Genomic DNA, 24,900 nt, shown 5'->3' on the forward strand with positions numbered 1-24,900 from the left:
CTAGATTCAGCCACTGTGTTGAAAGACAGAAGACAGGACTCCAGGACACCCAGTCTGCGGTTTTTGACATAGTCAGTCCGATGCAAATGCAATGTATAGCAAAGTCGTGGATAGGGTGATAATAGAACCGTCAACGTCTCTGGATCACCAGTTGACCAGACCAGGCACTTGCGAATATTGGAAAGTACGGCATGGACAATTCCGCCCACGTCGGCCGTGCTCAGCCGGCCACGATATGGTGTCTAACTTGGCACCGCCCCGACGAACCATGCCAGCAGCAGCTTCTATGGCCCAGTCGCACAGAAGCAACGGCCAAGTTTCACTTGGAGCGCTACAGCCAATCCAAGTCGATTTCTAAGCGAGTCCTGTTGCCAGCCGAACACTCAGCCACCAGCCAGTCGTCGTGGCCAGTGGCGGTGAATGTCACCGACAAGTAGCATGGCTGATTGGATCGCCATAGCCTCAGAGGGCATTACAGATATGCACCTCTTGAAAGCAAGGGGGGTGGGCCGGTGCCTTTTTTGGAGGTAGCCTCCTCATAGCCACTGAACGCTGGCTTACGTGGTATGTTTATGTGGTACTGCAGGTAACGGTGCCTCATAGTATCTCCTTGTGTACCACCATAGCAGGCCGTACATATGTAACGACACCTTCGCTACTCTTAACCAAATCGGGTTTCCTATTTTTGGAAGCCACCATTTAGAACTTTGATGCGGCTCTTTGTGCGCCTATATGGCGGATGCTCTATCGGTCACAGGTCTTGTATTGGCCATTCTGCGCTCAATTGGATCGATCGCAACTGCTATGGGCAAGATACAGGGTGCCCCTCACCTGATGAAGTCCCTACGATCTGACCTCGACGCACTAAAGCCGACGTTGAACAAGCTCGATGCAACCGTCCGCCAACCCACGCACAATGCCACGTCCATTGCCACTGCCTCTCCCCTGCGCTGCAATAATCCAAAACAGGGGTGGGGATTTCTTCCGTGTCCCTAGACCGTGGGATAAGGCACACTACAAATGGGGAACTGGCGTGGAAAGACGGACTTAACATCGCGATCCGTCGCCAGAGTCAAGTTGAGGCTTTTCATCATTTGGCCGCGTGCAGGCAAATTCTTGCACTGAGCATCATGGCAACAAACATGTAAGCTGGTCACTTCTCTTCATACTCATCCGTCTCCCCCCTCTGATTCCTCTACCCAGGCTGACTAGTGTCCAGGTGCAACAACATTGCTACCTCTAGTCGCGATGCCGGCTACTTCGATCCAGCCGCCGCCCTTCAGAGAGATACCACCGGAGCCAACTATCTCTCCATCGCCGAAATAGCTCGCATCCACGAGCAGATGAGAGACCTCTCAGCACCCCAACTGGCAGAACACGATGATGTTCGTTCTACGGATGCCGTCCCGGACAGCAGCACCGTCCAGCAGCTGCAGCGCTACCAGCCGGGGACCGAGCACTTCCGCAGACTATGCTCCGAGGCGATCCCCAACGTCGTCCCGGCGATGAAGAAGCAGCGGATCAGCCATGTGTCAACGACTGGGGCCAGCGTGGCTCATGTCGGCAGCTTCAATGAGCTGGAAGGGGCAGCCAAAGTCGACCAAGACATTTCGCAGATTAAGACGAAGAGTAAGAGCTTTGCCATTATAGGGACGGCGAACGGCATCGACTTCAATCAGATGTTCGCTGCCAAGTTTGGGTAGACTTTGGACTTGTCCAGTGGCGTTTGTTGGAGTAAGAGGACTGGGGACCAGGGTAGTTCATCATATCATCTAGCTTATTCATACAACTCACCTCACACAACAAGACCATTAGCCCCTGATGTTATTACCTCCTACTCTGTCCTACTCTGGTGAAATCGTCACTCTATTTCAAACTCAGTGCTGACCTCGTCCAAGTCTTCACCATCGGTCATGGCTTGCCCCTCCATCAACCCAGCCACGTAACACTCCCCCACGAGCCGGTATCGCGGGCCGACCTCTCGCACGAGGAAGGGCACCCGGCTACCGAAGAATACCACGACGCGGTCTCCCTCGGCCATGCCTTCGGGCCCAATGCCTATCCGGCCCTCGTTGGTGACGCAGAACCTCCGGTCCGTACAGACGCGGACGAAGGCCTCGTGGAACCGCCCGGCGTCCCCCTTCTTGGCCCATGCGGGCTGATCATTAGTAGTCAGGTCCTCGTCATCGAAGTGCTTGGAAAGCCAACTGAGGGCGTCCGCCATAGAAGCCTTTGGTGTCGCGTCGGCTTGTGTAGCATCGTCAGCCCGGCCACGCACGACGCCGGCGGTCAACGTTTTCACGAAAGTGACGAGCATATCCGTTGGCTTTCTGGGTTCTTCTTCGCCCTGCTCTTGTGCATTGCGCCTCGTCATCTTCCATGCCGCCTGGACAAAGTCCCTCTCTTGCATGTAGGTCACGTGCCCTATGCCATAGCTCTCCAGCTTCACGCTGTAGGTCCGTATGCGGTCGACATTTCTTCCTCTCAATGACAACCTGTTCTCATGCGACGCGGCGCCGAATGATACGGATCCGTGTCCGTCGGCTGCCAGGCCCTCCAGGCCCTCCGCGTCCCATATCTCGGACGACGTCTTGGCCTGCCGCCAATCCGGGACCCAGGATGGCCAGTTGGGCGTCTTGGTCTGTCCATTATCTACATGGCATAGAACCCGCAAAGACCCATGTGTCACCATCAGGTACCGGGTCGCGTCGCGATAGACGTCCATCAGAGGCTTCTCATAGTCCGGCTCCAGCAGGCTATGCAGGCGCCCTCGGCCGCCGCCGATGTCCAGGTCCAGGCCCAAGTCCGCGGTCTCCTCGGCGATGCCCAACGTGGCATAGAGCCGGTCGACATCCTGTCCCGCCTTCCGCAGGCGAAAATCCTTGAGCAGGTCAAGCAAGGGCATCCGCTTCCCGTCCATATTATGCGCGTCCCACAGCGCGGCCGCCTCGCCCACAGGGACCATGTCCTTGTTTCCCCGCTGTCTTGGCGGCTCGAGCCGCGAGACCCGTGGCAGCGCGTACCCGTTGCGCGCGAACCAGGAGGCCGCCTGGCCCAGGGCGGCCCAGTCCAGGTGCCAGTCGCCCAAGATGGCCACGGCGCGGCGCGCGACGACGACTTCCTGCACGATCCAGACGCGCTGGAAGTACGGGTTCGCGAAGAAGTCGCGGAGGATGTCCCATTCGCTCGAGAACGGGTGCAGGAGACCGTGGACGTGGTTGCGGTAGTGGCGGTCCTCGGTCGGCCGCAGCCCGATGAGGCTGTTTTCCTCATCCTGGGGGTTCCGCAGGGCCTGGGCGAGGAAGGACAGGACGACGGGCATGTCGCCGTACTGGGAGAGGTGGTGGTGGGCCAGTGGGGTGGCGGTGGGGATTGGGATCGGCCCCTTCGGTCGGTGGGCCTCGTTGCCCAGCCAGATCTTCACGGTGCTGGCTCGCCGGTAGATCTGGCCCATCATTTTGACCTGCTGAGCTCGCTCCTTGGGGTCGTCTTGGTTGATGCAGAGGGCGTCGATCCAGACCGACGTCTGCAGCGATGTCGTGTTTTCCTGCTGCTCGTATCGGTTCCGTGCGATGCCGCGCCAGACGTGCCGCCCGGAATGGAGGGGGTGCGACGGGGGCCAGGTCGGGACCGAGTCCCAATTCGGTGGCGGGCGCAGGCCCCTGAGTGCCTCCTCGAGGTTTCGCGTCACGGTCTTCTCCGCCCCGTTGCAGAGGATGGGGCTGGGAGACAGGTCCTGGCCCCACAGGTACGAGATGGCCTCGAAGTCCGGGGCGTCGTCGATGTCGTCCACCGTGGTCAGTGCGCATTCAATCTGCTCGTCGTGCACCGCCGGTTTGATGAACAGCAGTCGTATCCCGTTCTTGCCCAAGGGACTATACATTGTGATTAAAGTTTGCTGTATGTTACTTGGTTTCCTTGCCAGAGGCCGCCCGCCACAACGGCCTGTCAGGTAGTGTTGCGGCAACATGGCCATCGAATCGTTGCGTCCTCTGTATGACGTGAGATTTGGGTGGTTTCGTCCAGTAGGGCTGAGGATCGGCCATGCCGAGACTTTGAGCCACACCGTCCAACGTCATCCGCATTCGCGTGATGGTCTACTTGCTTATTACCTTCTCATTCCCACAATCTTGTTTCCCAGCAGGAAGACAGCTCAAATCATGTTCCGAATGGAGCTTCTCGCTGCGCTGAATGGTTATGTCAACCTGAGGAACATGAGAAGTGACATTAGTCTGCGAAACGTCAGTAAGCTACATACCTATCTTCAGGTTCAGTAAATGCACCAGCTAACCAGCTCCCCAGCAATATACGCGCAATGGTAATTGATCCAATCTGTGGAGACTTTTGGGCATCGGGTGACTGACATCTGTTGTTATCTTGCAGGGCTGGTATACTTGCAGGCATCAGCCTGATACTGATGTCCTCAGTAGAGCTCCTCGCATTTTTAGGGGGGCCGGTTTACGGGCTCCCAGAGGATCCAACGTTTGTGTCAAACCCGCTAGGACTAGGGACGGCAGTCCTCCGTGTACTTCGGCTTTGCAGACTATGGTTGGCTTTCCATCTCACAATGCAACAGTACAAGAAGAGTTTCTAATCAACTATGGTTTTAGGATCATATCCATAGGCCCGTTTATACTGGAGCTGCCACGCATCAGCAATCGCTTCCCGCGAGCAGGCGGAGTGGTGTTGATCTCGCTCCAATGCTTCGCAAACGAGCTCATCTCTCTGGATCAATATATCGTTGATCATATTGCAGGATATGAGATGACTTTGCGTCACTTTTTCGGTGTCGCCCTGTTCTTCTTCTCCGGGTTTTGGTGGTTCTTCTGCACTGTAGGTGCCATACTCAGTTTTCAGACACACGATCGCGAGGCGAGAATCAAGTCGGGAGCGCGGTTCCTGTTCTATACCAGTCCGGCGCTACTATGCCTTGGAGGGCTGTTCGCGGGTCTGGGGTTCTTCCCTGTCAACCCGCTGTCCTACTATACCCACGAGCACCCCATCTCCCGTGCCCATTATGTGTTTCTGATGGGCATCAGCATCGTTATCATTACGCTGTGCCTTACTTCGGCCGCGTTGTACGCGTTAGCAGTGCTTTGGGGTCATAGGTACGTCTCGAGCAAGACGTTGGGGGGCTCCGGCGTAGAGGCTATGAGGGTGGTGTTTCGTGGACAGGGACATGCTTTGGAGTCTGTTGACACAGATCAAGCAGACGAGGCAGACCAAGGGAGAATCCGGTTGTGAAACAGCATTTATAAAACAATATGGTGCCTCCTTGTATTATTTATTTGGGTTGAACACACGATAAGGCGCCAAACTGTTGTCTTGCTACTTTATATCATGACAGCACCACGACATTCACGAAAGTCAAAATTGCAATGACCAATCAGAGCCTGATTGGTCCCGCAAGGGGCTCGTTCCGACGCTTTTCAACCTAACAGTTGAACTTCAACCAGGTTTCTCATGTAGACTGTACCATGGCTTGACACGCAACCTCACTAACCAACCCCACCAACTCGTCCGTCTTGCTAAGCATTGGCGAGTGTGCCGAGTCCAGCCGCAACAACGTAGCCCCCGCGTTCGACCCAAACATCTCCTGCACTTGCGGCGGCACGGCCTGATCCTTCTCGCAGACGACGTAGGTAGACGCTATGTAGCGGTACGCCGCCCGCGTGAGCGTCGTCTCCTCCACGCCGTGGGCCTGGTCGACGACCCTAGCGGCCCAGTAGTCCGCCTCCTCCACGGGCAGGTCGCTGTACATTTTCGGTCCCGGGTCTTTGATGCAGAACCGGCCGTTCGGCTTGAGGTCGTTGTTGGGCGATTCGCCGAAGGCGCTGAGCACGGACTGCCCCTCGGCCAGGACGAAGGCGGTGAAGAAGAAGAGGTGGATGACGCCGCCTGCCAGTCCGCGGGTCTTCCGGTGCTGGCGGCTGAGCTCTTCGGGTATGGCTTCGATGCCGACGAGGCCGCCGTACGAGTGCAGCAGGACCAGAACGCTGAGGGATTCTTCCTCGACTAGAGGCCTTAGGACCGATTGGACTTTACCGGCGTCGGTACTCAGGTTCTTGGACGCGAAATCCGGCTCGTCTTGGCCGCACAGGCTGGGCAGGTGGGGCTGAACCACAGGAAACCCAGCCGCTTCCAACGCGCCTTGGAGCTTATGGTAGACCTCGGGAAGCTGGAACGAGCCCTGGAGTAGGAGGATGGTAGGCATGGGAGAGGTGCAAGACATGTTGGTCAATACGCTGTTGAGCACGTGGTATGAACCAACGTCAGATAGTGAAACCAGATATTATATGACAACAAATACACGTGTTGTTAGATTATTATTTGAATGAAAGTATTAAAGACCCCTCACTGCCCCTGTTAAGCCAGAAGTCTCGGCATAAAGGGGTGAGAAGTTAGCGCCAACTTTCCCCACCTGCCCTGCCGGCCACCTATTATCTAGAATGCAATCTGCTGTGCCGTACGGCTGCATGTTGGCCTCTGCCATTACTCGAAGAAGAAAAGAGCACCAAGCAAGTCTCCACTGAAAAGAACTTTTACTGCTATACTAATACAACTCGTCAAAGGTGTAGCAAAGCTCACCCCTCTGGATGTGCATGAGCTTCTCGACCGTCGTCTCCCTCCGGTAGTCGCCTAGCCCGTTCCAGACCGTCGAGTCGAGCGTCACGTTGCCGCCGGCCTTGTTCTCGTAGTCGAAGAAGACCAGCGGGCCCGAGATGTCGTAGACGCGGGCGCCGTCCCGGGTCTGCCACGACCACCTGTTAGGGGCAGTCAGTCTTGAAAATGCCTGAAACACGAAGGCGATGGATTGGGAGAGAGAGAGAGAGAGCCTCGTGAAAGGAGAGAATTAATTCCTTACCAAGCCCTATCCAAATTCGAATGATGCAGCCAAAACACCGGATCCCCCGGCGACGCAAACAAATCCGTCATGGTCCCGTACAGTCCCCCGGACCCCAGTGCCCACCGGGGTGCAGCGAGACCCCGTCGGTCGTGCGCTCCCAGTGGCCGTAGTCGGGCAGGTCCATGGCCTCGGCGACGCGGTCCGGGCCGGACATGGTGCGCAGGGAGACGGGGGCGAGGTCACGGCGCACGCAGTTGCTGCCTTTCTTGTCTGTGTTGTTCTGCGGGCCGAGGAAGTGGGACAGGTCCGCGAAGGGGCCGGATTGGAGGCAGCCGCCGCCGGTGCGGTCGGGGACGTCTTGGGGGGGTTGGACGATCTGGGTGGGGGAGGTGGGGACTGGGTTAGTTGGTGGTGTTGGGCGAGATAGGGAAGATGGTATAGAGAAGGGGAAAGACAGCGGAGGGGGGGGGGAGTGGCGGGGGAGCGTGAGGAGCGTGAAGGGGAAGTTGTTTCAAGCCAAGAACTGTAAGCAGTATGACTGAGTAAGAGAGTAAGTACTCACCATGCCAGGGGCGGGATTAGTGAAGTTTCCACCGACCCAGCCCCCATTCCCACCAAACCCAGTCTCCACGTCGAAGACGGGCGAGTTGATGAGGTCTTCGTCATGCTCGGTATCCAGAGTCCAGTCCCAGAAAGGCTGGCCTAGGTCGCGGCTCCATCCGCATTCCCAAAGCTCCTCCTCATACCTCGCGAGCAGGAAGCGGTGGTATGGGTAGAAGATGCCCTGTTTTGGGTAAAGGGGACAGACCCAAGTAGGTTAGCCAACGTAGTGGTAGTAAGTGTATGGTGTTGTCTCTCATCATCCCATCACCAGAAGAGGGCGGTAAACTTACGACAAAGTGAGACTCCATGGCCTGGACAATGTGGGTGGCGAGGAAGTCCTCGAACCTATTGGTCACGGCCTCCATGGGCGCGACGCCCGGCTTGGCCATCATGCACTTGACGGCGCCGATGTACGACTTGCGTTCATCAATCGTCAATCGTCGCCTAGATTCGTTTCGGTTCGTTCCCCCATGGGGATGGGGGAACGACGGATAGGTCAGCATGAAGGGGATCACATCATATCTCTTGGCCGGCAATCGATCTGAGACGGTGACAGCTCGAGTAGGACGAAGGAACGAAAGAAGAAGAAGACGGTCGGTGATCATCACTTACCATTCCTTACGGACGTACGGCTTGGTGCAGGTGCTGTCGATGCCTACTACTGCCGCCGCGTCAGCGTCGCTGGAGGATGGCGGCGTCGCGACTGCCAGAGTCGGGCTCGGAAGCCAGACGGTCGCCAGCAGCAGCGCCAAGGCGCAGAAGCCGAATGCGTGGCGCGCCATTGGACAGATGTTGTGTTTCGGTAGATGTAGGTACACGCTTATGCGTCGGTGTTGTGGAATTGATTTGATGACGATGACGGAGAGGAGGAAAGTAGGCAAGACACGGCGTCAAAAGGGCTTTCCAATGGACAAGAAGGCAAAGGTATGTTTTGGATATGGGCTTGCGTGGCGTGCAGGAGGAGAAATAGATTTGGTCGAGTGATATGTCAAGTTATACGCCGTCGGCGGAGGTGGCCCAGCGAGGAGCCGGCCACTCGGATGATTAAGAGTGTGTACGCACAGAATTGCAAGGGCATTCATCAGTCAGTCAGACCACATGTGTCTAAAATCTCCTTAGGGCTTGTGATCACGTTGGCGTCTCGGCTTGCATAGAAGCCGAAGCCCACGGCAGTCGGTCAAGGGCGTAAGCACAGTAGTGAGATGGACTGCCCAGTGCTGTCGTCTATTATACCCCACGATGCTATAACGCGACCTCAGCTACCGTCAGTCTCCGGTGTGCACGTTGTGTCTCTGCTGCGTCGGCTTGTGGATGTGGCGCATGCCTATGCAAACACCCGAAAATAGCAATTATTACAAATGGGCGGAGAGGTGGGGGGTTGCAAGGGGGCACCGGCTTCGCGTGTTGTCCTGTCCCACAGCCCGGTCGACTTTGGCCGCGATTGGCTTCTAGAACTATAGCCGTTGTCATAAGGGGCTCGGTAGCTGTTGCATCTCATCCCTTCCGTCCAATCTCCATCCCTTAATACACTGAAGATCGATCATCTCTTCGACTCGAGATTGGGAAGATCAATCACGATATCGCAAATCGAAGCAGAAAAGATGCGACAGTCGAAGAAGCAGAGAGCCGTTTCCAAGACACCGGTTCAAATGTGCAGAAATCATCTTAGTTCAATTTGTCGGGCCTCCTCGGACTATATGCAGGCAGCCGGTGACTGTGCGACCCTGCCATGCACGGAGCGTGCGGGTTCGGATGGAACCCCTGGCGCCGGTACCTGACCATCCCTGGTTTGCCTTTGCGTTAAGCTTCTTTCGTCGCATCGCAGGGGACGTAGTGCGACGCACCGCCCAATAGGAACCGATCCTGCCGGCACTGAGTTCAGACCGTTTACATGTCGTCGGAAGCGGGTGTCGCAACAGCTTTAGCCTATTTCTGCAGCTGTTTCGTTTCGTCGCCACGATGGGATGCTACACAATCTGGGGATCGATCGGCTTGGCCCCCCATTAGGTAACATGACATTATTGATTGCTTGCTAAGCGCGTCCCTGACGGTTGTCTTTCTGTTATTCCGCCGTGGGGTGGAGATTTGGCGGCGTTCTGGACGGCCTGCCACTAGACGGGGTAAAGTTGCATACCCTTGGCGGCGCGTGGCTCTCTCTTGCCCTCGCCCTCGCGGTTGCCATCTGTCAGCTTTCGTTCGGGCTGCCGCACGAAAGGCATGAACTTCTCGGTCTGGGTAGCTGGCTTCTGGTTTGGGACGGGGCGGTTGTGCTTCCACGGAATGGCGTCCCGGAAACAACATGATGACAGATAGCTTGGCTCGTTTCTTGTATGACCGGACGAGTCATCTTTGAAGGAGAACCGGTCTACGAAGCTCCAAGAGGTCGTGATTCTATATGAGGGCATTCAAGTCCCACCCCGAGATGCAGCCACAAGAGAATTGTAGATGAATGTCCCAGGCCAGATGAACCATACTTTGTAGACCAAGTATCCTTCTCCAGCAGCAGCAGCAGCAGCCACCATGGACCCAAACGCCCCAGTCTTGATTACTGAGCATGCCATCCACTCGGAACATGTCTTCTACGGCGTCACCATCCCCTTGATCGTTCTCTCGGCCCTGACTTACGGCGTGAGAATGGCCAGGTACAGGACCCGCACAAGCCTGTGGGCCGAGGTCTGCATCACGTTGGGATTCGTAAGTGCCGGTCGACCCCATAAACCGTGACTCCTCGATGGTAGACGGCAGCTGACCTAGGCCCTTCGTTACTAGGCTCTGACTCTAGCCGACTGGGGCCTGCTCGTCGCCACGATGCAAGGCACGCCCGGCCTCAAGAGCCACCAGGCCTTTGTAGACCAGACCAAATACGGCTTCCTCGCGATCCCCATCTGGGGCCTGTCCATGGCCTTCATCAAGTCCTCCATCGGCCTCACCCTGCTGCAGATCAAGAGCGACCTCTGGTTCCGCATCTTCGTCTGGTTCAACATCGGCCTGATGTGCGTCTACGGCTTCGGCAACCTCTTCTTCATCCTGCTCCAATGCCGGCCCCTGCCCGCCGCCTGGGGCGACTTCGAGCACGCGGGGCCCGACCCGCAGTGCCTGCCGCCCATGGCCATCACCGTCGCCTCGATCCTGGGCGCCGTCGCCAGCATCCTGACCGACGTCCTGCTGTCGCTGGCGCCGCTGAGCTTCCTCTGGAGCCTCAAGCGGCCCCTCCGCGAGCGCGTCGTGCTGGGCCTGCTCATGTCCCTCGGCCTCTTCGCGGGCGCCTGCTCCCTGCTCAAGAACCTCGAGGTCCGCAGCCTGGCCGAGGCCGCGTTCCTGCCGCCCGCCGAGCTGCTCGCCACGGACTTCGGCGCCAAGGCCGTTTATATTTGCATCTGGACCGCGCTCGAGCAGCTCCTGGGCATCGTCGCCGCCTGCACGCCCTTCTGCAAGCCCGTCTTCGAGCGGTATCTGGGCGTCGTGGTCGACGGGCTGCACCTGCCCCTCAGCATCATCAAGACCAAGTCGAGCCGCCGGACGGCCACGACGTCGTCGTTTGGCGAGGTCACGACCTACCGCCCGAGCAAGGGGTACTACGACCGGGCCGCCTCGGCGCAGGACAAGCCCTTCGGGGCGTCCAGGGTCACTAGCCCGGTCGGCGGCGTGGGTGGTGGTAGCATGATGGGAGGGAGAGGAGGTGGCGCGCTTAGTGCGGAGGAGCGGCTGGAGGACTCGGACGAGGTGCCCTTTGCTATCGAGATGGAGCCCCGGGTCGCGGCGGCTTGGAGCAAGCGGCAGGGCGGCGTGGTCCGGCGCACGGATATCCGGATTGACAGCGGCAGCGTACACAGCGACGACCTCGACAGGATCGAGTCGATTCAGTGGAAGTTGGTGCGTGTGCGGGAATGAAATCAAGTTGAGACTTCTGGGCGTAGCTATTGCCTTGGTCAAGATAGCGGAATTGTGGTCATATAAAATGAAACATGTGTCCATTGTCATATATTTCAAAAACACAATATTAATTATCCCCGGACAAGCAGTATGAAGTCTAGGCACTAGTGGTTTAGTGGTAAAATCCATCGTTGCCATCGATGGGCCCCGCGTTCGATTCGCGGCTAGTGCAAGAAATTTCTTTTTGCCCTCCTGAATTCCTGAAGGGTCGAGTTGGAAGCAAATCGTGATCTGTATTCCTGTATTCCCATCTCGAAGCATATTTTCTTTTGTCGATCACTAGGTTTAGGCTTCCCGAGAGCATGAAGCTTGTCATGCAGCTGCGACAGTAGCTGAAAGTTTCCAGTGCACAGAGCCCGGTCAAACCCGGACAGTGGGCCGATGATAGCAGCTGCAAGCCCCAAATCGGCCTGTTCCCCGATCGCCCAAAGTTGGGTCCTTCCCCCAGTTTCCAGGGTCTCGATTTCTCCAAACCGACACTGCTCCAAGCTTTGCTGTCAGTGCAGGATGCATACCAGACAACAGAGTCTGGGGTAAAGCAATCTGGGTGTTCAAACTCCATAGGTATTGAGTACAATCCACTCAAACGCCGAGGAATAGGTTTTTGCAGCAAAGAAACTTGTCGCATGTTTGTTACCTGACGTGCCTGCAGCGAGTGCCAGGACCGGGAAAATCCACGCTGCAGCTTGCCCAGACCGGAAGCTGGTGGCGGACGTACCTGGCTGCTGGCCCCTGCAACTCCGCTGCGCTAGGGGATTTGGGGATGCGGCACATCGCTATCAGCGAGGGGGCGGGGACTGATTGACAGCGACCGACTGATAATACGAGACAGTAGGCAGTAGCCGAGATAATGAGAATGCAACACATATGAAAGTCGCCTGATGCTGCGAATATGCCGTTTCCTAGGATTTGGCAGGGGGTTGGAAGTCCTCTTTTATCAACGTCGGGTTCAATTCGATTCCATTTTGGGGATATATCTCGGTGAAGCCTTTTTATTAGTTTTTTCTTCCTTGGAGGTTCCGCTACTGTTTGGGGCATTGAATAGTGTGAGCAAGTCGCAACCATGCCTGACAGCGCCGCGAGCAAGACCGGCGGTGTCGTCGACACGACCGCCTCGGTCGAGAAGCAAAACATGAACGCCGACGAGTTGCGCTTGGCGCAGATGGGTATGCCAAGCCGCCCCTTTACATCGTAGACGATGTCGCAAGCTTACGTGGAACCGCAGGCCACACACAGGAGCTGAAGCGCCACTTCACGATCCTATCCCTCATCGGCCTCGCGTCCACGACCACCATTTCCTGGACCGGCTTGGGCTTGGGGATCGTGACCGAGATCAATGCCGGCGGCCCAGGCGCCATCATCTACGGCTTCATCCTGGTCACGTTCCTGCAGTCCTTCCTGGGCGCCTCCTTAGGCGAGTTCGTCTCGAGCTACCCGACCGAGGGCGGCATGTACCACTGGATCGCCGCCGTCGCGCCCAAGAAGATGATGGCCTTTCTCAGTTTCGTCACCGGCTGGTTCACCTGCTTCGGCTGTAAGTGACGACCCTAATGGCCCGACGAGGGTAGTGCGACTGAAACTCATAACCCCCAGGGATCTTTACGACGGCCTCGACGAACCTGATCTACGCGCAGACCCTGGCGGCGCTCATCGCCCTGTACCACGCGGACCTGGAGCTGCAGACGTGGCAGACCTTCATCATCTACCAGGGCCTCAATCTGGCGACGGCGGGCGTCGTCATGTTCGGCAACCGCATCATCCCGGCCCTGAACCGGTTCTCGCTCTTCTACCTGCAGCTCGGCTGGCTGGCCGTCTTGGTCACCGTCGTCGCCTGCGCGCCCACCCACCAGAGCCCCGAGTTCGTCTTCAAGACCTGGGTCAACAACACGGGCTGGGAGAACCAGGTCATCTGCTTCATCACGGGGCTCGTCAATCCGCTCTACAGTTTGGGGGGTCTGGACGGGGTCACGCACATTACTGAGGAAATGCCTAATGTAAGAATGCCCCACCAGTTATCTTGCTTGACTCCCTATCGACTGGTATCAAATGAGGAGTTGGCGCATATTGACAGATCGCTCACACCCTTCAACAGCCCTCCCGCAACGCGCCCCTCGCCATCGCCATCACCCTGACCATCGCCTTCGGCACGGGCCTGACCTACCTCATCGCCCTCATGTTCAGCGTCCAAGACTACGCCGCCCTGGCCTCGACATCAACAGGCCTACCACTAGCCGAGCTGTTCCGGCAAGTGACCCGATCCAGCGGCGGCGCCTTCGGCTTGACCTTCATCCTCTTCGTCGCCCTGGGCCCCTGCGTCGTCTCGTCGCAGCTATCCACGAGCCGCGTCCTCTGGGCCTTCTCCCGCGACGACGCCGTCCCCTTCTCCCGCTTCGTCGCCAAGGTGTCCCCGCGCTTCGGCGTGCCCCTCAACGCCCAGCTCGCCGTCGCCGCCTGCGTCGCCGCCCTCGGCTGTCTGTATCTGGGCAGCACCACGGCCTTCAACAGCATGCTGGGCGCCGCCGTCACCATCAACAACGTCGCCTACCTAATCCCCATCGGGACCAACATGCTGACGGGCCGCCGGCACATGCACCGGGGCCACTTCCACATGGGCGGCCCTTGGGGGTGGGTGGTGAACGGGGTTACCGTGGGGTGGCTGCTGTTCGCGATCGTGTTTTTTAGTTTTCCTTACTCCATGCCCGTCGCGGCGGAGAGCATGAATTATACTTGTGTCGTCGTTGGGGCGCTGCCGTTCCTTATTTTGGTTTGGTGGTTTGTGGCGAGGGGGGATTACAAGCGGAAGATTTCGACGCATAAGGAGCATTGAGCGACGGGGCTACCGGAAGGATGTGTGTTTGCAAGATGTGTATGCATTTAAGCCCGGTCTCCAATGTATCTACAATGCTGTTCCAACTCCATCATAGAGCATCGTTGATACCAAACATGTTGGTCAGCACTACATTGATCTCGAAGTACTCGAAGCACCCGACATGATGTTGGATTGCACCTGCTTCTTCCGCCGTGATCTTACCGTAGCTCCGAACCGCCAAGTGATGATCAGTTATACCCAGTCTCCCTTGCATATACTTCATGTTTTATGCATCTTGGCCATTCGTCGTCCACATAGAAGAAGCACTTCGTCCCCCAAGTCACCAAAAGCTACCTTACAAGGCAAACTCGGCCCAAACTCTCTCCTCTCATATTCAACATCGTGTGACCCGCACGATGCCTATCCATACTAAACGCAGAACAAGCCTTACCACCGGGATTCCAGGTGGCCTGCTTGGAGCACGTGGTGAGTTCGTTAGTCCTCGGCGTCTCCGTTCACATTGGAACCGCCGGTCCAAAGCCCGGCAATATTGACCGGCACGGACAAGCCCGGCTATTCCAAGTCGATCCCACGTCCCGGCAAGCTTGCCCGGACCCCTCTCAAGCCCACATTCCTGGGCCGGTTGTAGAGAGCCACTAGCAATACGCCATTTACGGGATTGAGCGCCGCATACAAACGGTCCGAGCCGCCCGCCTTGGCAACCAGCAGAGCCCGGATAACGCCAACCATTACCATGAGAACCGAGTTTGAGAGTTGATACTTGCCGGTGGCGCTGTACACATCAATTTCACTGGTTCGGGTTCGTCCGATTCCCTCTTCCAAGTTGCCGGGCTACAAAAATTAGAAAGGGGGCGACACCCAAGCTTATAACATAGCACTATACAGTCCACGAATAACACGCAAGTTATCTCTACAATTCGAGACTTCTACTCTATGGCCTTGCGTGACATGGAGGACCGTGCGACTGATGGTGGAGGTAGCTGTCGTCGCCCACCAAGTCACCATCACCACCGCGCCAACCATTATGAACTATCATAACGCAGCTTCTCAACATCGATCGGGGATGTGGTCTAGTGGTATGACGTTTCCTTAGCATTAAACTGCTTGGAAAAGGTTCTGGGTTCGATTCCCAGCCTCTCCACGATTTCTTTTGCCTCGTCGGCGTTCTTTTTGGACGTCGTTACGGCTGAAAAAGTCCTATATCATATATCAAACATCTCAGAGTACATACCCGACAAGTCCAACATCACCCCACTCACATTTCACCAAAAGAACCCCAGAGCGCGTTAAAGACTTCATAATCTAAACTCCTTCGTATGAACTCACTCCATAATCCGCACCGATCTGTGCCGTTGGCCGAGTTTTCCTAGACTGAGCCGCGGTGACCGATTCTCGAGCGGGCCGGGTATGGAGCCCGAGTCCAGGACATGCGAGCGTGCCATCAAACTTTTTCGAGAGCGTCTGCCCACTCTAGGAGGGATGGGCTGCGGCAGCGCGCCAGATGGGACCGAGCAAGCGTTATGCCCCATACAAACGCGAACATACTGGGTGACCATGTCAGGCAGATACCAAAAAAGACAATGCCCTAGGAGCATAAGACATCTTGCGTGGCCACGGACGTTTATGACGGCGAATTTATCGATGAAGATGCTTGCGCATGCACCCTTGCAGCATGGATTGGTGTCGATGAGGACATGTTACTCAAATGGCGGGTTCAACGTGAGCAAAAACGGGCGGCACCCGTCTCCGAGAATGACTGATGGCATCTCAGCTGGATGCGAACAGCGGTGCTACACGGGTGCCAGGATGACCGCGGTATCAAGAAGAGCTAAGCTGTGCACTCGCTAGGATGGGGGACTCCTGCAATGCTGCACCAGATAGTGAGCCCCAAGCCATGCACGGACAAGGACGCTAGAGGCGAGGACCTGCTGGTAATTGGCTGACACCAGATGTATATCGCCTTGCTTGGCCTCGCCGTGCCAAGATGCCCTCCCGCCATTTGAGGAAGATGGCGGGGGACCCGGCTCGCCCATGATATCTAAATCAGTAACAGTGCATGAGAATACCGAGAGAATCCAGATCAATCAACATAAACTCAAGCCGTACCTTCATCACAAAGCCGCCCCCTGCAACTGCGGCGGCAACGGCCAAGCCGGATACGTCACCTGCTGCAGACTAGCCTGATCAAAGATCTGCCACGAGTAGTCGAAAGACGGGCTCAGGGGCGACTGCAGCGTCGCCGCGTTGGCAGCGGCGGCCGCACCGCCAGGATCGCGCAGCGCCGTCGGGCTCGGCGTCTGGACCGCCTCGAGGCTCTGCTCGAGGCGCGTGACGAGCTTGTCGCGGAGGCTGGGGCGGGGCTCGTGGGTCTGCCGCAGCATCTCGAGGTGGATGCGGATGTTGGTAAGATCTGGTCGAGACGTGTCAGTACCTATTCCTGGTTCTTGGGAAACGATAGAGAAGTAAAAAAGAAAGTGAGTAAAGGAAAAGCAAACGTACCGTCCAGCTCCCCCGCCCCGCCCTCGACGGCCTGCAGCACGATCAGCGCCGCCCACGTAATCATGACGAAATCCCAATTCGACCAGATCGACTTGTCATTGAGGTGCAGCCGCAGAGTCGCGCGCGCCGAGAGCAGCAGCTCGAACTGCTCGTGCGGCGTGATGCTGTTCGAGTACAAGTTGCACCCCCGCGCCGGGTGGTAAATAGACAGGACGACGAGGCGGTGCAGCACGTACTGGCGGAACACCAGGGCGCGGTCCTGCTCCGACATGGCCGACGAAGCCGAGGACAGCGACGGGTCGTGCTGGGCGGCAGTGCCCGTCCCGGAGGGCCCATTGCTGCTGAAGTCGACGAGCCACTCGTCCAGCTGCCGCGCCCAGTCCCGTATGACGGCCGCATCCACCGCGCTGAACGCACACGTGGCCCCCGTCGCATCAGGCGGCGCCCCGCTCGTATTAAAACAAGACCAGATCGTCGGCAAGCCGCGCCCCGTAAAGTGCGCGAGCCCCGTATGCATCATGCGCGAGAGCCTGTACAGCTGATCGCGCGGCGAGATGCGCAGCGTCGGCAGCGGCGCCTCGATGGGGATGATGGGACACGACAAGTGCAGCGACGCGTGCTCGAGGTCGACGATCTGGCAACCACTAAATAAACGGCGCCACTCGCGCGAGCGCTCTTCGACGTGGGGCGGGCAGTGCTCGAGGATCAGCCGGTACGCGACCGAGATCCAGATGCCCGTCTCGCGGACGTAGGCCTCGGTCAGCAGGCCCGCCAAAATAATACCCAGCACCGTCTGGAAGGCCCACTCCTCGGCCTCGACGACGTCGGCGTGGTCCGGGGGCCGGCCGATCTCGCTGCCGGGGATGCTGAGCTGCGCGATGGCGTGGCAGAGCACGGCGAAGTAGTGCGGCGCCAGCTCCGCCGCCTCGGGCGTTCCGCGCGCGCTCGAGCAGTAGAGGATCGACGCCAGCAGGACCGGCCGCGGCGACGAGAAGGTCTGCTTGCTGGGCAGGAAGTGCAGGCGCGGCATCGTCTCGTGGAAGCGCAGCCAGAGCTGCTTGATCAGGCTCCGCTGCCAGATGACGCCGCCGCTCACGGAGGGCGGGGAGATCTTCTCCAAGGAGGCGGCAGCCATCCACAGCGCGCTCAGTGCGTGGTCCTCGGGCGTCTCGACCTCGTCTTCTTCCATCGGGCCACCGTTCGGCGGGTCCGTTCCCAGGCAGCTGTCATCGGGCGCGCTGAAGCCGAGATAGTCCTCAATCATCTTGAGGCGCCGCATGACTGTCTTGTTGATCTCCGCCTGGGACGGGTCCAGGACGCCCAGGTTGATGGGAAGCCCGGCGGCGTTGGCCCGGGCACGAAGATGCATGGGACACCGGACCGGTGACAACGGCGGCATGTATTTCCATTATCTATGCGACACTTCATCTTCTGTCTCCGGCAATTGACTGTTTACCAACGGGAGCATGAGTACACAACACGTGACACATGGTACAATGGATCAAGGTGGGTGGGCTAGGTTGCTACTGACTGCATGCCTTGCGGGCTTTCGGCTCGGTGGACTCTTCTGACCGCGACTCGTCGGCCTGGTTGCTCGGCCCGGCGTGTACGCTGCCCGGGGACATGTTGTTGTTGGTCATCTTGGGACCCGGTGCGCGATGCCGAAGAAGAAAGTCAGCAGCGGCAATTTGGGGGTTGTGCGTCGCCAAAGGATGCCCCACGTTGGGGAAAACACGGCAAATGGCCGACGACTCAGCAGAGTTCAGGTACTGGCGCAGTAATACAGTTCGGACGGGGCCCCGCTGGAGATCTCAAGTACATAAGATTCCATACGCTCTCACAATGGAAACAGTCGTATTGATGTTGATGGTTGTGGGAACCGGTCCAGAATTGCTGGCCGAAGATTGTTGCAATTGCATCCGTAGATCACAGAAGAGATCCCGACCTGGGGCCTGGGGCCTGAGCCGAGGATCAGGTGAGGAAGCCATGAGCGCTCCCCGTCCGACACTGCGGCGAGCGTGCGAGCATGGGGGCGATTGATAGTGGCTTACGACCTACCCCCTGGGGTAACGGGTAGTGGGGTTGGTCGCTATCGGTGGAGTCGAACAGTTTATCCACCGCGATTGCACAAGTTCCTCTTAGCAAATGCATTGCCTTGACGTTCGAGCCGTGCAGGCATGCCAGCCAGGGGCCAGGTGCATCGTGAGTCGAGGGCAACCATCCGGCAATAGTCGGCTAAATGGCCGGGTATGTTTGATGCATCCATGGTTGCATGGGGTGCACCTTTCGCTAAGTAATAATCAAGACAACTCCACCTACCCGGTCGGCTCCTCAGAGAATCAGCGAAATACCGGGCATTGCAGAATGCCTATGGCGGATCAGCATCGGTGTTTGATGGAATTCTGCAGCATAGATCTCGTTGCTTTTTTGCGTGTGGATTTCACCATGTTGCCTTCTTCCCATAGATCGCGTGAAGCCCTTCGGGATCTCATGCATCATTATCACTCCAGCTGTTCCTTGATTGGGGTCGCTGGTAGTTGCGCCCCTTTCCTTCGACCGTGAAAAAAACGATAGAAGCTTGTGTGATGTCGCCCAGCGATGCGGTTTCCTCGTCAGGCTTGCTTGCCCGGGCAGAACAGATCGCCCAAGAGTTCGACTTCAGTACCCAGGATGCGCGCAAGGTGACAGCACACTTCGTGGAGCACATGAGTATGTATTCGTTGTAACCGTTTTCCCAGAGCGAGCGAATAGTTATTAACAAGCGACATCGATAGAGAAGGCTTTGGGGCAACCAGACAGCCTCAGCCAAATCCCATCGTACGTGAGGGCGATTCCTACCGGGCGGGAGAAGGGAGTGTTCCTGGCCGTCGACCTGGGAGGGACCAATTGCCGAATCTGCTCCGTCGATCTGCACGGCGATGGCACCTACTCGCTAGTGCAGACGAAATACCCGATACCCCGTCCCATCACGGTCACCCAGAGCTACAAGCCGCTCTTCCGCTTCATCGCCGAAAAGATCGGGGACTTCCTCGAGGAACACCCAGAGGCCGATATACGCGATGGGGATCGGGGTGCAGCGGGCCTGCGTCCGCGGCGCGAAGACTTTCGGAAGCTGGGGTTCACCTTCAGCTTCACCTACGAGCAACACTCGCTGGCCAAAGGGAGCGTGATGTGCTGGGACAAGGGTTGGGACATCCCCGAGGCGCTGGGTCGGGACCCATGTGAGATGCTGCAAGAGGGATTGGACGAGCTCGACATTCCCGTTCTTGTGGTCGCGCTGGCGAACGATAGCGTCGGCACGTTGCTTACTCGAGCCTACACAGCATCGTCCGAAGGGAAGGCTTCGGCCAGGACGACGACCATAGGAGCCATATTCGGCACCGGGACCAATGCTGCTTACGTGGAGAAGCTGGAGAACGTCAAGAGGCTGCATGATCGTACCGATTTTCAGACACGCGGCCCTGACGAGTTGATGGTCATCAATACCGAGTGGGGCTGTTTCGGCGACAGCCAGGAAGGCCTTCTCCCGTCAACGGAATACGACGAACTCCTTGACGCGGCTTCGCCCCATCCGCGACAAGAAATGACCGAGAAACGGATATCAGGGCTGTATCTGGGAGAACTCTTAAGGCTGGTCGTTCTACGCCTGGTCGACCAAAACTTGTTCAGCATGACGCTGGACCCAGAATCTCCCGTATTCCAAAAAGACGGCATTGAGAGTTCTCTACTGTCGCACATTGCCGAGAACGACACCACTGACCTCTCAAAAGCTATCGCGCACATAACCGAGACGTTTCGAGCCGCCAACGTTTCGACTGCTGATGCGCGCGCAGTCCAAGTGGTCGCCAAGGCCATTGCGCGCCGGGCTGCCCGTTTGGCTGGAGTGGCGCTCGCCGCCATTGTTGTGCAATGCGATCAATCGCGTGAATCGTCGTCGAGAACGCCATCCCTGCCCTCAAAGTCGGACGCAGTGAGGATAGACCACAAGCCGGTAACGACAAAGTCAAGCTCAAGCTCGAGCTCAAGCAGCAGGGGTTGCAGTGGCGGGTTTAGCGCAATGTGCCGACGCTTCGGGCTGTTCATTTACGGGGTAGTGCGGAGTTTAGGCCTGGGGTGGCTCCTCCGACCCGCTATGGCTGGCCAGAAGTCTGGGACCCCAGGGGTCGTGTCACCAGATCAATCACCACCACCAAGCCTGCCATCGACAACGACGAAAGACGAGGAAGATGGGCGTGTAGTCGAAGTGGGTGTGGATGGCTCCCTGATCGAATTTTACCCGAACTTTGAACGGGATATGCGCGAAGCAGTGGGAGACGTGCTGGGACCCGGCCACGAGAAGCGCCTGCGGATTGGGATGGCCAAAGACGGGTCTGGGGTTGGGGCAGCGCTTGTCGCACTGGCCGCCACCATGCAGGAAGAAACACCAGGAGGCGTCAACCCAAACACAATCAATTCAATCTGAAAGAAGCATACCAACTAGATCTACTAATACATATATGTCTATCTCAAAAGCAACAACTAGATAGATTTGATTCATTATTCATACCTAGTCAAAGTGCTCTTTCAATTAAGAGCATGTGCCACTTTCTAAGCATCTAATTCCCGTCTCTTGTCCTCCATCCCCTCCCGCAGAATCTTGATCTGCTTCTTGATCTCGACCCAGAGGACGAGATCCTCCAACTCGTCGCCGCCCCCATCCACGACACTAACCCAGTCGTCCTCAATCTCCCGTATCATCAACTGCCCATCACCACCACCGAATAACCGAACGCCCTTCTTCTCCTCCTTCTTCGCCCTCTGCGCAATCGCCAGCAGCGCCGCCACGAATGCCTCCTGGATGTAGGCAAAGCTGAACTCGTCCGTGATATCCGCAATCGCCCCACACAGCGCGTCGGGGAACTCGATCTCCGCGTTGCCCGCGAGCTTGCCCTGCCAGAAGCGGCAGTACGCGACGCGCTGCGCCCGGTCCGGGTCCGGGAAGTGGTACTTGCGGTCGAAGCGCGAGGGCCGCTTGGCGAGGCCCGGGTCCAGGCGGTCGAGGTGGTTGGTGCTGCCGACCATGAAGATGCCATCGTTGTTCTTGAGCCCGTCCACCTCGTTGAGGAAGTAACTCCGCACGCCGTCGTCGATGAGCGAGTCCAGGTCCTCGAAGACGAGGTAGCAGGGGGCAAACTCGCGGGCTTTGCCGAAAATTTGCTTGATGGAGAATTCCGGGCCCGCGTACTATATTCGGGTAGGTTAGCGCTGTGATGACTTCTGGTTCTCGATGATATAAGTAGATACTACATACCGAGGCTAATGACCGTACATAGAGAGTCGGCACGGGGACGTCCATGTCGTAGAGCATGTGCATCGTCGCCTTGATGGATACCGTCTTGCCGTTGCCGGGCGGGCCATGGTAGATGATCCCGCGCTTCCACGGGACCCGCAGCTTCGCGTATGTGTCCCTTGACTCAAAGAAGGAGAGGTGGTCGTCTATCAGGGACTTCTTCATGTCCGCGTCGAGGATGACCTGGTCCCACGACGCCTTCTGGATGCTCGCGTACAGCTCGCGGTTCTTCTGCCACGTGCCCTGGTCGTACACCCAGATCTCGTCGTGCAGGTCGGCGCCCCAGCGGCCGGCCTCGAGCAGCAGCTGCTGCGCCTGCGGCCGGCTCGTCGTCAGGACGTAGTAGTTGCGCACGCTCGGGTAGGCCATGCTGCCGTCGCGGCCGTCGACCAGGTAGACCAGGAACTCGTGGCCGCGCCACCGGTACAGGTACTTGCCGAAGAGGACCTGCTCGGCGAGCCCGCCGAGGGCACCGTCGAGGCGGCGCGCGGGCGGGAGGTAGACGTCCCACTGCAGGGAGGAGGGGAGGTACCGGCTCTTCCGGCCGCTGGCGTCCTCCTCTACGGGCTCGCAAGTGGCGAGACCGGCGCGGGCGTAGGCCAGGAGCTCGCAGCTGTAGGCCGGGGTGACGACGAGCTCGAGGTTCGGGTAGTGCTCCTTCAGCGACCGGGAGATGAATGCATCGGTGTTGACACGGTGCCCATCGGTGTGCTCGAAGAATTCCCTCGTTGGGTTGTGGCCTGGAGGTGGATGATGGTGGCCCGCACTCGGCAGGGCGGTTGCGGCAGCTTTGGCTGCAGGTACTCTCCCTGGCATCATTTTGTTGCTGGATTGATGTTCAAGTCCACGCGAGAACATTGATGATTATGGTGTGTAAAAGATACGTCAACTACATAAGATAATGGTCCAGACTTTATGGGTCAAAAGAGACGGTATACAATTGGTAACGATTTCTGTTGCCTAACGGGTCTCCATGTCCCCATGTTTGTTGCCCCAGTACGGTACGCCGTCAGCGAGTGCGGGGGTCAGCAGCGCTGCGCCACCAACCAATCCTCCCGCTGCTGTTCCACGAATGACGCAGCAATCAACATTGGCGGTACGACGTTGGCGATTGGCTAATGGATGCCGTTCGTCGCTTGGGAGCTCACGTACGCATGGCACTACATCCAGTCTGCATTTGCAAGCGCGATACCAGATTGACTGTTCAACCGCTGAGTGCATCTGATCGACAAGTCCTGGTCTACGGGCTGGTTAATCAGTTGCGCCTCCAATTCTCCGGTTCGTTCTAGGCCAAGGATTCTACTGTCCAAGGAGGCGAGTGCTGGCGAACTTGCCGATTGCTTACATGACTTGGTATCTCCTTGATGGCGATTGCGCTGCCCAACTTTTCGTACAGTACTTCCCGGAAATGATTCAATAGGCCAGATTATTCAATCGGCTATCCCATGTAATGGAATAAACGTTATGCCAATAGCATCAGTTGATCCCGGGTATGTACAGTACGTACACTTTATTTGGTGGGAGCAACGTTCTCGCTATCACGGTGATGGCACTTTGGTCTGGAACATCTTTAGGAAAGCTCGGCGCACCTCGTCCGTCATTCAACGTTGCACTTGCAGCTGCACTTATCGTTGCTGGTAGAACGCAGCTAGGACCTGGCAACGGCGTGAGGAAGTAGCACGCAATTGCCAATACTTACCTTCAACTGGGCGAGCAGACCGAGACTGGAAGTGCATGGGTAATTGGCCACCCCTCTGCCTCGCCTCTCTTCTCTCTTCCACCACCAAAGCTGTATCAAACCACCACTCCCCTCCCAAACATAACTCTTCTGTTGTTTCTCTCTTGGCTCCAGTATCACGTCCACTCTCCAATGCCGTTGGCCCACGCCGGATCACCGCCAGAAAACGAATCGATCAGACGCAACCTGTTCTGGCTTCTCCTGCTCATCCCCGTCATTGCGTTCTGGCGCTGCGTCATACTCATATCACACCTCGTGTTCGAATGGATCAGGTTCATCTTGCGGAGGAGCCGATGGCGACGCGGCGGCTGAAACCTTGGGAGTACGCAATGGCGCTGTGCGGTATCCTGCTTGGGATGGTTGTTGCCGTACCCATCGCCTTCTATCTCGCCCTCGCATGGCTCAACGTCTTCAGAGTCGTCCTCGAATGGCTACTTGGGTGATCACCATCAGGGACCTTTGGTGACTGCGCCGGCATACTGTGCCCTCACCCGGTACGCCTTTACGCACTAGGCTTCTGGCACAGAGCCTTGCTTGCTTCGTCATCATCGACCAATGGTTGAAGGTAGCACTAGACGTCCGGCATGTCTTGATACAACACTGTTCACCCTCTTTCCCAGACAGGTAAGTAATGGCGAGAGTGGATGGCCAGCGAGGATAAGGCTAACCCCCCACTCCCCAATATAGGTTCTCGCGGGTCCTTGTTATATGGCTAGGCACTGATGAGGGTCTGGTAGTGGACACGGAAATGTACTTAGCATGGAACTGAGAAGGATTGAATTGACTATCTAGAAATAAAACACCACCATCCTCTCTCTCTATTAGACCCTCCTCCTCGTCGCAATTCCCGATGCAGTGCGTCTCTTTCTATGTATATCCAGTAAGAGCCCTCTGTGTAAATATGCAAGCCCATTAAACTTCCCTTCAAATGCCAGACAAATGAAAATGATTGGGAAACCAGGTACAAGAAACCAGAACGTGCGAACTGATCCTTTTTGTCCTCCTCTAATCTATACAGGAAACCACCAAATCATGCCGAGGAAGGCAGCGACAGAGGCCAGGATGGAGAGGTGCTCTGAAGAGGAAGCAACCGCCGAGTCGATCCTTTGCGGCTGCTAATA

The 24,900-nt window shown here is 57.3% G+C and overlaps 12 protein-coding genes across 12 annotated transcripts; 6 read left to right on the top strand and 6 right to left on the bottom strand.

Annotated features, from left to right (window-relative positions):
• Positions 1-1,130: 1,130 nt before the first annotated feature.
• PG985_016069 (uncharacterized protein) lies at positions 1,131-1,703 on the top strand (the record flags this gene model as incomplete). The annotated part of the gene is made up of 2 exons (XM_066835835.1): positions 1,131-1,144; positions 1,220-1,703. The coding sequence occupies 2 exons, from the start codon at positions 1,131-1,133 to the stop codon at positions 1,701-1,703; spliced, it is 498 nt and encodes a 165-aa protein (XP_066677038.1).
• A 158-nt stretch (positions 1,704-1,861) lies between these two features.
• On the bottom strand, positions 1,862-3,883 carry PG985_016070 (heterokaryon incompatibility protein; the record flags this gene model as incomplete). Its single annotated transcript, XM_066835836.1, has 1 exon — positions 1,862-3,883. The coding sequence occupies one exon, from the start codon at positions 3,881-3,883 to the stop codon at positions 1,862-1,864; it is 2,022 nt and encodes a 673-aa protein (XP_066677039.1).
• Positions 3,884-3,968: 85 nt separating this feature from the next.
• Positions 3,969-5,244, top strand: PG985_016071 (uncharacterized protein; the record flags this gene model as incomplete). The annotated part of the gene is made up of 2 exons (XM_066835837.1): positions 3,969-4,245; positions 4,625-5,244. 2 exons carry the CDS (start codon positions 3,969-3,971, stop codon positions 5,242-5,244), a joined length of 897 nt encoding a protein of 298 aa, XP_066677040.1.
• Positions 5,245-5,461: 217 nt separating this feature from the next.
• Positions 5,462-6,232, bottom strand: PG985_016072 (uncharacterized protein; the record flags this gene model as incomplete). The annotated part of the gene is made up of 1 exon (XM_066835838.1): positions 5,462-6,232. One exon carries the CDS (start codon positions 6,230-6,232, stop codon positions 5,462-5,464), a length of 771 nt encoding a protein of 256 aa, XP_066677041.1.
• A 321-nt stretch (positions 6,233-6,553) lies between these two features.
• On the bottom strand, positions 6,554-8,232 carry PG985_016073 (uncharacterized protein; the record flags this gene model as incomplete). Its single annotated transcript, XM_066835839.1, has 5 exons — positions 6,554-6,751; positions 6,987-7,223; positions 7,410-7,631; positions 7,741-7,894; positions 8,063-8,232. 5 exons carry the CDS (start codon positions 8,230-8,232, stop codon positions 6,554-6,556), a joined length of 981 nt encoding a protein of 326 aa, XP_066677042.1.
• A 1,329-nt stretch (positions 8,233-9,561) lies between these two features.
• On the bottom strand, positions 9,562-9,855 carry PG985_016074 (uncharacterized protein; the record flags this gene model as incomplete). Its single annotated transcript, XM_066835840.1, has 1 exon — positions 9,562-9,855. One exon carries the CDS (start codon positions 9,853-9,855, stop codon positions 9,562-9,564), a length of 294 nt encoding a protein of 97 aa, XP_066677043.1.
• A 115-nt stretch (positions 9,856-9,970) lies between these two features.
• Positions 9,971-11,341, top strand: PG985_016075 (uncharacterized protein; the record flags this gene model as incomplete). The annotated part of the gene is made up of 2 exons (XM_066835841.1): positions 9,971-10,144; positions 10,220-11,341. The coding sequence occupies 2 exons, from the start codon at positions 9,971-9,973 to the stop codon at positions 11,339-11,341; spliced, it is 1,296 nt and encodes a 431-aa protein (XP_066677044.1).
• Positions 11,342-12,446: 1,105 nt separating this feature from the next.
• On the top strand, positions 12,447-14,210 carry PG985_016076 (amino acid permease; the record flags this gene model as incomplete). Its single annotated transcript, XM_066835842.1, has 4 exons — positions 12,447-12,549; positions 12,609-12,917; positions 12,977-13,377; positions 13,476-14,210. The coding sequence occupies 4 exons, from the start codon at positions 12,447-12,449 to the stop codon at positions 14,208-14,210; spliced, it is 1,548 nt and encodes a 515-aa protein (XP_066677045.1).
• Positions 14,211-16,078: 1,868 nt separating this feature from the next.
• PG985_016077 (uncharacterized protein) lies at positions 16,079-18,099 on the top strand (the record flags this gene model as incomplete). The annotated part of the gene is made up of 4 exons (XM_066835843.1): positions 16,079-16,144; positions 16,388-16,636; positions 16,720-17,221; positions 17,408-18,099. 4 exons carry the CDS (start codon positions 16,079-16,081, stop codon positions 18,097-18,099), a joined length of 1,509 nt encoding a protein of 502 aa, XP_066677046.1.
• A 136-nt stretch (positions 18,100-18,235) lies between these two features.
• On the bottom strand, positions 18,236-18,700 carry PG985_016078 (uncharacterized protein; the record flags this gene model as incomplete). The annotated part of the gene is made up of 2 exons (XM_066835844.1): positions 18,236-18,514; positions 18,554-18,700. 2 exons carry the CDS (start codon positions 18,698-18,700, stop codon positions 18,236-18,238), a joined length of 426 nt encoding a protein of 141 aa, XP_066677047.1.
• A 597-nt stretch (positions 18,701-19,297) lies between these two features.
• Positions 19,298-21,174, top strand: PG985_016079 (Hexokinase; the record flags this gene model as incomplete). The annotated part of the gene is made up of 2 exons (XM_066835845.1): positions 19,298-19,421; positions 19,487-21,174. 2 exons carry the CDS (start codon positions 19,298-19,300, stop codon positions 21,172-21,174), a joined length of 1,812 nt encoding a protein of 603 aa, XP_066677048.1.
• A 125-nt stretch (positions 21,175-21,299) lies between these two features.
• Positions 21,300-22,860, bottom strand: PG985_016080 (ATPase; the record flags this gene model as incomplete). Its single annotated transcript, XM_066835846.1, has 2 exons — positions 21,300-21,935; positions 22,003-22,860. The coding sequence occupies 2 exons, from the start codon at positions 22,858-22,860 to the stop codon at positions 21,300-21,302; spliced, it is 1,494 nt and encodes a 497-aa protein (XP_066677049.1).
• Positions 22,861-24,900: the final 2,040 nt, after the last annotated feature.

This window comes from Apiospora marii (assembly GCF_038362585.1).
Source record: "Apiospora marii strain CBS 49790 chromosome Unknown utg000013l_segment0_segment0, whole genome shotgun sequence".
Lineage (NCBI taxonomy): Eukaryota > Fungi > Ascomycota > Sordariomycetes > Amphisphaeriales > Apiosporaceae > Apiospora > Apiospora marii.